The 11,203-nt window shown below is 33.7% G+C and overlaps 1 protein-coding gene across 11 annotated transcripts; it reads right to left on the reverse strand.

Annotated features, from left to right (window-relative positions):
- Window positions 1–2,519: 2,519 nt before the first annotated feature.
- LOC104120441 (uncharacterized) lies at window positions 2,520–9,305 on the reverse strand. 11 transcript variants are annotated; one of them, XM_070175012.1, is made up of 9 exons: window positions 8,652–9,152; window positions 8,503–8,565; window positions 8,176–8,304; window positions 7,063–7,309; window positions 5,364–5,570; window positions 5,194–5,286; window positions 5,015–5,113; window positions 4,604–4,935; window positions 2,520–2,795 (listed from the first exon to the last, which is right to left on the reverse strand). In XM_070175012.1, the coding sequence occupies exons 4-8, from the start codon at window positions 7,147–7,149 to the stop codon at window positions 4,624–4,626; spliced, it is 798 nt and encodes a 265-aa protein (XP_070031113.1). In that variant the 5' UTR covers window positions 7,150–7,309; window positions 8,176–8,304; window positions 8,503–8,565; window positions 8,652–9,152; the 3' UTR covers window positions 2,520–2,795; window positions 4,604–4,623. The 11 variants fall into 11 exon arrangements, with proteins under 11 accessions (XP_070031113.1, XP_033508507.1, XP_018634645.1 ...); XM_033652616.2 differs by lacking the exons at window positions 8,176–8,304; window positions 8,503–8,565; window positions 8,652–9,152 and adding exons at window positions 7,395–7,610; window positions 7,691–7,906; window positions 7,989–8,169 and having other exon boundaries at window positions 4,604–4,884; XM_018779129.3 differs by lacking the exons at window positions 8,176–8,304; window positions 8,503–8,565; window positions 8,652–9,152 and adding exons at window positions 7,395–7,610; window positions 7,691–7,906; window positions 7,989–8,169.
- Window positions 9,306–11,203: the final 1,898 nt, after the last annotated feature.

Consider the following 11,203-nt stretch of genomic DNA (forward strand, 5'->3'; position numbering starts at 1 on the left):
GATACTGAAAGAAATTCCAAGGAAATAGTGAATGATGTAACTTTGAGAAGTGGGCAAGTGTTTAAATACCCCACCCGATCCAAAAAGATGTGAAACTTGAAAAAGAAAGTGAGGAGCAGCTGAAAAGTGATGACAACGAGAAGAAGAAAGGCCCAATGAAAGCTGAGAAAAAGAAGAAGGATAAAAAATCGAGAAGGGAGGAACATGAGGAGAGCAAGCATATGCCTGCGCTACCTTTCCCTCAAAAGCTATGTAGAGAAAAGCTAGACAAGCAGTTTGATAGTTTTCTGGATGTGCTGAAACAGGTTCATGTAAACTTACCATTCACAGAAGTGCTCTCGCAAATGCCTTTTTATGCTAAATTTTTGAAAGAGATCCTTACGAAGAAGAGGAAAGTAGAAGAGACCTCAGTGGTCAAGCTCATAGAGCATTGCAGTGTGATATTGCAAAATAAACTCCCACAAAAGTATGGAGATCCAGGGAATTTTACTATACCTTACTCTTTAGGAACTATTAATTTTGATAAGTCTTTATGTGATTCTGGTACCTCAATTAATTTAATTCCTCTATCTATTTACAGGAAACTGAAGAAGGAGATTGGAGAGATAAGGTCTGCACCAATATCGTTGCAGCTGACAGACCAAACGACTTTAATACCCGAGGGGATAGTGGAAGATGTGTTAGTTCTGGTGGATAAGTTCGTATTTTCTGTGAATTTTATAGTAGTGAATATGGAGGAAAACAACGAGGTCCCCCTCATCCTAGGAAGACCATTATTAGCGACATGTAGCGATATTAGATATGCATGAGAGAAAACTCATGCTTAGAGTGGGTGAGGAGACTGATTTTCAAGATGGATATAGAAAAGGGGTGCAAAAGGGAAAACCAGCTGCAAGTGTTGAGTGGAAAGTGAAGGGCTCGATAGAGAAGACTGCAGTGAGCGAGAAAGATAAGTGTGGGGTGTACCCCAAAAAGGCTGAGAAGAAGCTATCTGCATGGATGTGTGCATTAGTTCGGGCATGAGGAATAGAGCCCGACTTCGACTCAGACCCCGACTAGATATTCAGGAAAGTCTCATTTACCTTATGCTTTTTAATTGTGTGTCATGGGGACATGCCACAACTTAAAGTGTGGGGTGGGGAATATTTGTATGTATGTATATTAGTTTTCTTTTTTCTAGTTGTAGTTAGTAGAGATAGAAAATATTTTGGAAACAAATGAGAAAAATTTTAAAATTTTCGATTTTTCCCGACGATGGATATCATCGACAGGTTTCTTGAGGGATTAAAGTCGAAAGAAAAAAGACAAAAAGATTTTAGTTTGTAGGTAGTGTAAAAATTCTTCCTTGATTTTTCTTTGTGCCGCGGTTCTTTTCAGAGGGTTTTGTTTGAATCGGGTGTAGTTAGTTTTATTTTTTTTAGGAGTAGGAAACCTTGTGCTGTGATTTGAATTGAAGGCAATATCTCTTAAATTTATTATGCCTTGAGAATAGTGAGTACTTTAGTTGTGACGCTTAGGCTCAATTTTTGACTCTTGTATAAGTACCTTAAATTGTATGATCTTAACTTTGCTTAATTGCTTTGACTAGAGTGTTTTGATAGTCCAATCCTGAATGAGTTATATGCCATGTGTGTGTGAGGTTTTGTGTATTCTGTGCATTGCATTTGATATCTAGAACTTGACCCGTGTGTGTGCAAAGCGAAATAATAGTTTTATTCAGTCTTGGATGTGATATAGGCATTTCTTTGTTGATTCAAATATATACTTTTACCCATCTAACTGTTATGTATTATAGTTAACCCATTTTGAGCCTGTAATCCGGTTTCTTTGGCAACCACATTACAAGCTTTACCTAGTTATTTGAATTGACCATTTATTTGAACCTTGTACCTCTCGTGAGCTCTTGAATTTATTATGAACTTTGTAAAAGTTGAAGTATGGGGTGGTTGGTTTGGCTTTTGAGTTGAACTATTGAACCAAGGAGAAAGGTGCATTCACTACAAGAAAATAAGCTTTTAGCGAGAGGAAATTTGGTCGTTAAAAGTCCATATCCAGTCGCTATAAGTCAATAAGGACCGAGAAAAATCCAGTCGTCAGCGGTCGTTAAAAGCTTCGACGTTAAAAGTTAACGACCGATTTTCAATCCGGTCGTTAAAGACCCTTTAGCGACGGCATAATTTCCGGTCGTTATACATCGTTTTTAGCAACAAAAGTTTTCCCTTGTTAATGTGTTATCCAGTCGTTAAAAGTCTCAATGTCAATAACTAATTTGGTCCTTACAAGTGCTTTTAGTGACCGAAAATCCCTTTGTTAATTGTATAATTATATTTTTTGGCTCCAAATTTCCCTTCGCTAATGCCTAATAAACTATTTGAGAAACCTGTTATTCAATAGTTACTATGACCACATTCCCTTCGCTACTGGAAACTTTTAATAAATACAATTACAAAAATATATATTTCACTAATAGTAATACTTATTTTATAAGCTTTCATACACACACCAGACACATTTGAAAATGAACCAAATGATTGATATTCTGTTAATACAAAGATCTAAGCATCACATTAGCAGAAAGAAATTCAAATAGTATAACATCATCACATTACCAGAAAGCAATCCAAATAGTATAACATCATTTTTAACAATTCCTAAAAAGAGAAAAAATAAAATTGCAGCATATGTACATAAGACAGTGCCTTCAAATCATCCCTAACATAACAAAATTCTCTTGTTCTTCAACTTGATGTGCACTTTCTTCAACAATAAGTTCTTCAGACTTCCAAGTTTTTGATCTATTAAAGTAAAACATTTATGTCAGTTTGTAACAAAGAATAAACAATTAAAGAAGAAGATCAGATTCATTAAAGACGAAACTGATCGCCCTAGTGAAATAATACAATCATCAGTTGACATAACAGTAGGCAATATTGTAGCAGAAAAATGACGCATTATATTTCCTACATTCACGGACAATGATCATAAGACTGATGAAGTTCTAAATCACACATCCTAGTCATACTAAAACCTGCACAACAAATTGCCTTATTCTGGAAAGCACATTCTATATAGAGCTTCATGTGATTCTACACATAAGGAGAAAAAGCGATTGAGATACAAAATTCATATAGAAACTTTTGAGAAAAAGTCGATAGTGACTTCAAATCAAGTCTCTATGAAGAATCGATGATTACTTGTTCATATACCAAATTTTCTTTTACAACTCACCTTTTGGTTCTGCTTTGAGGTATATTATTTCATCAGTTCTCTGTTCATTGAGCTAGATTATGACAACTCTAGGTAATATTGGGTATGGAACTTCATTCTTTCTTATAAATTTACGTGTCTCGATGACTATATTTTTATTTAAATTCATAAACCTTAATGTAATGGAAAAAAAATTACATGAGCATTGTACAATTTCATCGCAGAGTGTAATATTAATGGCATCTAGCACACATCTATATGCAACTTCTAGCACATGCCAGATGTATAGAAGCAAACAGTATAATGGATCAACTTTTCAATTTATTATGTGAGAGAATTCACTTTTTATAATTATAAGCTCTTCGCATTACCTGAGTGGAGTCCAAAATAATATCAACCCAAAACTATATGTATGCTATTTGGTTTCAAAGAATGCTATTTGGTATCATTGTTTGAAAGAAGCTGTAGCGTAAAAACATTTTACTCGAAGTAATGCAACTGGTTTTACTCCTTCTACATAATATGAACTAGCACTGGTAAGATGAAATAACTAACTTGGGAGAAGTCACCTTCAACTACTGTTAAAAACCAGATGTTACATTTGTCAAGAACAAAGTCACCATTAAAGTTGTTGAAAATTGAAATACTAGTGTTACTTGCTAACTCTATCTCATGCCAGGAAATCGAAGGAAGGAGATGAAACAGCATCAAAAAATAATTGGGATTGAGACAGAAAGCTCATTTTCATGACACTTACAGTTTTATTTTTCAGAAACTGTTCCGTCTCAAACAGATAACGATGGACTTATCTTATTTTATTTATGCATAAATGGAATATTAAAATTCTCAAGACAATAGTTCAGAAAAAATCAAATGCTTGATAATTGGGCGTAACATGGGATCAAACTGCTGGCAGCTTATCCATTTGGGGTTGTAGTTAAATAAGTTGGCAGGATTTGCAAAAATATTTTTACATACTGCAAAAAAGATCAGCACAAGAGTGGTAGAATATTCTCATCATTCTAATCGGTACTGATTATCTCAACTCTCAAGTACATTTATAAATTATTCGCTGTGAATATGTTGGTTCTTGATAAAAGAAACTAAGAGTGAAGCATAGACAATATTCCCAGAAATCATCTTCCTCTATATCTACAGGTCAATATCAAAAACCTCCATTGAGGAAGGTTCCAAGTAATACATATAACAATGGGATTAAAATCAACTTAGTATTAAATGTCCCTCCACCATTTTATTTTATTTTGGTTTGAGCTCTATCTTTTCCACATGCAAGGAAAAGTACAAGAAGAGGTGATTAATGTAAAATTATATTATTTTTAAGTTTTAGATAAAGTATATTTTGAAAGGTGATTAATAGGATTTTTAATCTACTAACCTGTTAAATGCTTCAATCTATTATTCACTTGAAGATGATGATGAAGCAAGGTTAAACACTGCACTTGCAAGTTGTACATATTTACTCTCTAGAACTTCGCATTTACTCTCTAGCCCTTCCATGCGTCCTTTTAGTGATTCATTTTCTTTTTCAGTAGCACTCAGCTTTTCCAACAATGCAACCTTTGAGGAGTTACTACCTTTTAACTCCTTAGCAGTAATTCCACCACCAAATCCAACTATATGACTCTTGCGTTGAGGTCCGAAGCACCTTTCTACGACCTCAATGTTTGTAAGAGACGATTTAAATTGCACCAGTTCTTGGATTTTTGCCTATAAATTACAAGACTATTGGACATAATACAACACAGAAAATAAAATGATGTAAAATAAAATTTAACAATAAACTTACATATTTTTCATTGGTTTCAGGTTCGACAAGCTTGTCGTCCTTCTTACGAGTCTCAAAAAAGATAGTTGCCATATCTGGGGGGTTTCCGTCTTTGCCTCCCTTCACATTTAAATAAATAAGTCACAGAAATATTTTAACAAAGATGAGGTTTCTTAATAAAAATTGCAATATTTACTCACCAATTCATAAATGATCTCTCGAATAGGCTTACTACCCGTACGATGAGGCATTGTCAACTTAGACCTATTGATCGAGTTTCTTGTACTTGTTTCCTAAATTAACAATACGCCACCAAAATTATGATTAGCCACTTAATATAAGATGTTAATAAATAGTTATGAAACCTTACCTTAAATTTTTCAGTTAAAAAATGCTCTTTGACCAGCCATTCCCAATCACTCTTGTCTACCCCCTCTGGCACATCTCTTAAAGTATCGCGGAATGGCTTATACTTTATGTTCTTGTGCATCGATCCTTTCCAATTGTTCCATAACTTTCTCATATGTTTCAAGACATGATCTCGTTGATCATTTATGTTATCACTATCAAATTTATCCTATATTATTTCACAAGTATCATTAATAATGAAACTCAAAATTTTCAAATAAATTAGAAAAATAAAATATTAACCAACTATGTGTATCACAGGAGATTATAAAGCTCATAATGGTTATATGAGTTCTAATTTATAAAGAGGGCATATTCCTTAAAGAAAAAAGTGAAGCGAGCATCAGTTGATATTTGGTTCTATTTGACAGGCAAAAGAAAGATACTTATGCACAAATATACCTGCAACAGTCAAAATGAGAGGTTAGACAAATTTGAAGCAGCAAATATGCATGAGTGAATATTAATAATAGAAGAATAGGTGTATGCCATGATTAAAATGAGGAACAAATAGTAAATCAGTTATAAGTGCATCTAGAGAATCTAAGAAAGTGTGGGTTGGGTTTATTTTAATTGTTCTGAAAGTACTTTATTTGAGGACTTGGCAACTATTACATCAAAATCTCCATATATAATGCAATTTTTTTTTGACACCATTACATTATTAGATTAAGTTGAAATATAATAACCAATACACCTCTTCATAGTGAACCCAATACAGTAACATGAATAAGAATAAAGTACTAATAAATTAAAGATTATGACATTTCCCGAAGACTTGCTCGACAAAAAAGTACAGGCACTTCTTTAGCTGCTGACTAACAAACATGGTTTCGAATACATACTCTGCGTATCAAAATTACGGTGAGAGGCGCAAATATAAAACTAGTACCTAGTATGTTGTAGGATAGAATAAAGGAAAAGCAAAAGCAGAGTGTTACTTAGTCATTTGCTGAAGCATTAACAAATCATGATCTATGGAGCAGCCAAACTTTTTAAGTGCTTCACATATAGTACTTCTCCCTATTTGATAATGATAAATAATGCACACAATATCTTTCACAAAGATAATACCTGATCCAAGAACTATGTAGATATTGGTCTTTTACTATATCTACTCTTACTCCTGCATAGGCTAAAACATGATGAATTTTATTTACATTTGGAATTGACACCTCTAATTATTTACGCCGGAGTAGTTCTTTTTCAGAAATAAAAAAAGTTTCGACAAGTTCACTACATTCAAAAACTGCAGACTAGTACAAAAATCTAACATATTTGTAACCTTTGTGTTGTATTATGCATTCACGAATTACAGACTAGTATAAAGTCACAACTCACTTAAATTCTTTAGTTTCCAGTTTTGTGAAGCATTTCATTCACTTAGAATTAAACTCGTAATATAAATGAAAATAACTTCAAGCGTACGCGTCAAGAAGAGTCATGGTTTTAGTCAAAAAAAGAAGAAGAGAAAAGTCATCAATACATGCCTACAACAGTAACAAGTGCCTATCTCTGTCTTGACTGTACAATTGCAATTGAACTTTCAATATGGTAAAACCAGCCATTCAATGCATGATGTAAGCTCACAGTATTTCCTTTTCATTTGTGAAGAAGAAATGGAGAAGGCAAATCAAGATAGTAATACTTTAAATTCTTACTGTAACAGCTTGCCACATGTGCTCCAGCTTATATTCTTCGATTTTCCGTCCATGAGTGTATGCGCAATGGGCACATATTACGATCATGAACTAATACACCTAAGTGTCTCGTAAATAAGGCATGATGCTTCCCAACAACTCGATTGTAGTAAAAAGTGACTCAACTTTTCTCCTGCTTTGAGTCCTGCAACTTTTTTACACCTGCTTTTTCCTCTCACTTTTTTGGCCTTTTCAGATTCATGTGGCCCTGTAAATCTCAATTAAGTCAAACATATAAACAAATCCAGTACAATAACAAAAACAAAAATTTACAACTTAAGACAATAATATACTTATTTCGCTTTTCTGAGTGCCTTGCATCGCTTCTTCATCAGGGAAGGAAGCATCACATTCCAATATTGGATCAAAACTAGGAGGCCCAAGACTATTCTTCTGAGCTAGCTTATTCTGATTAGAAGTTACTGCATTATAATTTTTATTTTTGCCAATCGAAGTTCTCTGTTCAACGTTTACTCTTACTTTTTTGGCCTTTTCATATTCATATGGACCTGTAAATCACAATTTAGTCAAACAAAAAAAATCAGTACAATAACAACAACAAAGATTACAACTTAAGAAAATAATATACTTGTTTTGCTTCTCTGAGTGCCTTGCATCGCTTCTTCATTAGGGAAGGAAGCATCACATTCCAATATTAGATCAAAACCAGGAGGCCCAAGACTATCCTTCTGAGCTAGCTTATTCTGATTAGAAGCTACTACATTATAGTTTTTATTTTTGCGAATCGAAGTTCTATGTTCAGCGTTTACTCTTACTTTTTTGGCTTTTTCAAATTCACATGGACCTGTAAATCAAAATTAAGTCAAACAAAAAAAATCCAGTACAATAACAATAACAAAAAATTACAACTTAAGACAATAATATACTTATTTTGCTTCTCCGAGTGCCTTCCATCGCTTCTTCATCAGGGAGGGAAGCATCGCATTCCAGTATTGGATCAAAACCAGGAGGCCCAATACTATCCTTCTGAGCTAGCTTATTCTGATTAGAAGCTACTACAATATAATTTTTATTTTTGCCAATCGAAGTTCTTTGTTCAGCGTTTACTCTTACAGAACCAAAAGATCTGAAGCTTTTCCCTCGTCCCCTTGCTAAAGCACTAGGTGGAACGTATGCATGCTTAACAGTCTTCGAAGTTGATACCATTTCAAACTTCTGAGATTTTGATGGATTCATGTCAGCCTGATAGAAACAAAAATAGATGATTAATAGATTTTCATGTCAATTTCACCATATATGAACATGTGAAGGTGTAGGAAACAAACTAGAAAGTTAGATGGCAATAGACAACAGTAATGAATAGAATTGACAGAAACATAACACATGAAAACTTAAAGATAACAAATATTTAGTGAGTCAATCAATTATATATGAACATACAATCAGCAAAGAAGAAATTCATTGGTGGAGTTTTAGAAACGTTTTCCTTTCCTGCAACTTAACCTGTAAATCAAATGGTTTTTAGTATGGAACTTTCATTATAATAAAGGAGTTAACAAATTAAAAGTAGGTGTGATAGTACTCCAAACCTTCTTGAGTTCTTTTCCTTTTTAGTTGTGAAGAATTATCTAACTCCTCTAAATCATTAATATTCTTTTGCAGAATGTCAAAAGAATCACGCGGTTGCACCTTTAGTATAACATGCCAGCCTTTATTAGAAAGATCCTCAGCATAAAAAACTTGCGATGCTTAGTTGGCTAATACAAAAGGCTCATTTGTTTTCAGAAATCGCTGGCGGTTAACATTTACAAAGCCATATTCATCTATTTTAACTCCTTTTTCTTGGTCATACACATCAAACCATGTACATCAAAATAAAACCACCCTTCTTCCTGGAACAAATTGCAATTCTAGAATCTCTGTTAGTTCACCATAGAAATCGATATTTTTATTCTCTTCATCGGCCTCTCCAACTACAACCACCCCGCAATTTTGAGTTCTTAAACCTTTATCATAGTCCAGCACGTGAAACCTATATCCATTAATAATATAGCCACAGAAACTTGTCATATACGATGTGGGATCACATGACAATGACAGCAAATCTGCCATTTTCTTACTATCATCGTATTTTGCAATCTTGCAACCTATAAAGATCAAATACATAGTTTAGAAAATAATAATTACATAGTTTGAAAATTATAATTGTTAGCTGGTACTCACCTTTTCTTTTAACCAACTAATGAATTGTCTATCAGTATTTTCTTGGGAGGTATCAACTGGAGTTTGAGTAAACTCTCTACAAAAAATTGCAGTGTAAAAATATGTCAGCTTAAATTTAAAAAATATAGAAGGTATTAAATTGTTATAACAAGTCGTTACTTACTCAAGAAATGGTTGAACTTCATCGTTGTTTTTTAAAATATAAAAATGTGCTTGCTCTAGTTCATTTGAATCAAGTTTGTCTATTTTTCCACCTCTTAAAGCTCCTCCAGATTGATAAAAAATTGCTAAACCTCCATCAGATTCTATAACACCGCCATCATAATTCCGTTCAAGGCGATTAAACTTTGTTTCTATTGTATGCAAATACCTTGAACATAAGGTCATATATTCAGCTGCTAAATATCCCTCTGCAATAGAACCTTCTGCGCATGCCCTATTACGAATAAAAGGCTTCAAAAAGTATATATATCGCTCCATTGGGTACATCCATCGATATTGAATAGGTCCAACAATCTTAGCTTCATTAGCTAAATGGATAGGCAAGTGCTCCATGACATCAAAAATGTAGGAGGGAACACCTTTTCTAACTTGCACTCAGTTTTAGGGATCTGGCCATCTATCTGTTCTAATTCATTCATTCTTAAACATTTTCCTCCAAGCACATTAAAAAATAATAACAACTCAATAAGTGGTTCCCATACATATTTGCTGAGCATACCACGTATTGCAAGTGGTAGTAAATATTGTAGAAGGACATAGCAATCATGACTTTTTAAACCTAAAATTTTATAATCTTTAAGGTTGACACACTGAGAAATATTTGATGAAAATCCATCTGGGACCTTTAAGTTCTTCAGAAAATTAAAAAACTTATACTTCTCTTCAGGAGATAGTGTATAACATGTTGGTAAGTCATACTTATCCCCATTTTTTATTGTATGTAATTCTTTTCTTATGTTCATTGCTTGCAAATCCAACCGAGTGTTTATGGTGTCTTTGGTTTTTCCTTTAATATTTAAGATTGTCCCCAAAATATTATCACATATGTTCTTCACAATATGCATCACATCTAAGTTATGCCACAACAATAGAGTTCTCCAATAAGGAAGATCAAAGAAAATACGCTTCTTATTCCAATTATCACCCCTACTCTCATGTGATATTTTAATCTTCTTCTTTGGATCCTTTGTTAATTGTAAACCATCTAAATCAGCCACTTGATTAAGTATATCATCACCGGATAGCATTTTTGGTGGTAATCATCGCTCCTTAGTGCCATCAAATGACTCTTTATCATTTCTTCATTTGTGATTAAGAGGAAGAAAGCGTCTATGGCCCATATAACATTATTTTTTACAATTTTCTAACCTAATTGAAACAGTTTCTTTATTACAACATGGACAAGCTATTTTACCCTTTGTACTCCATCCAGATAAATTCGCATATGCTGAAAAGTCATTAATGGTCCATAACAAAGATGCATGCAACATAAAGTTTTGTCTAGTTGATGCATCAAAGGTCTCCACTCCAGATTCCCACAATTCCTTTGATTCCTCTATCAAAGGTTGAAGATAAACATCGATAACATCTCCAGGACTCTCAGTACCAGGAATAATCATCAAAATTCTCTTCCTTCATGCATAGCCAAGGTGGTAAATTATAAGGAATAAGTACCACAAGCCAAATACTATATGGAATTGTGTAATTTCTAAATGGTTAAAAACCATTACTAGCAAGTCCAAGTCGAACATTACGAGGCTCAGCTGCAAAAGATTGGTGAAGTTCATCAAATTTTTTCCATGCTATTGAATCAGCTGGGTGCCTCATTATTCCATCATCAACTCTTTTGTTATGATGCCATGTCATTAAAGAAGATGTCTTTGAGGACATAAACAATCTTTGAAGTCTTGGCTTT

The sequence above is a fragment of the Nicotiana tomentosiformis genome, chromosome 5 (assembly GCF_000390325.3).
Source record: "Nicotiana tomentosiformis chromosome 5, ASM39032v3, whole genome shotgun sequence".
NCBI lineage: Eukaryota > Viridiplantae > Streptophyta > Magnoliopsida > Solanales > Solanaceae > Nicotiana > Nicotiana tomentosiformis.

What these genes read in the sequence shown, in the direction of transcription:
- LOC104120441 (XM_070175013.1), bottom strand. Translation starts at nt 7,149, where the DNA reads ATGATCGTAATATGTGCCCATTGCGCATACACTCATGGACGGAAAATC. An exon ending in ACATGTGGCAAGCTGTTACA is followed by an intron (nt 5,571 to 7,062) that starts GTAAGAATTTAA and finishes GAAATAATATAG; the next exon opens with GATAAATTTGATAGTGATAA. An exon ending in GAGAGATCATTTATGAATTG is followed by an intron (nt 5,114 to 5,193) that starts GTGAGTAAATAT and finishes TTAAATGTGAAG; the next exon opens with GGAGGCAAAGACGGAAACCC.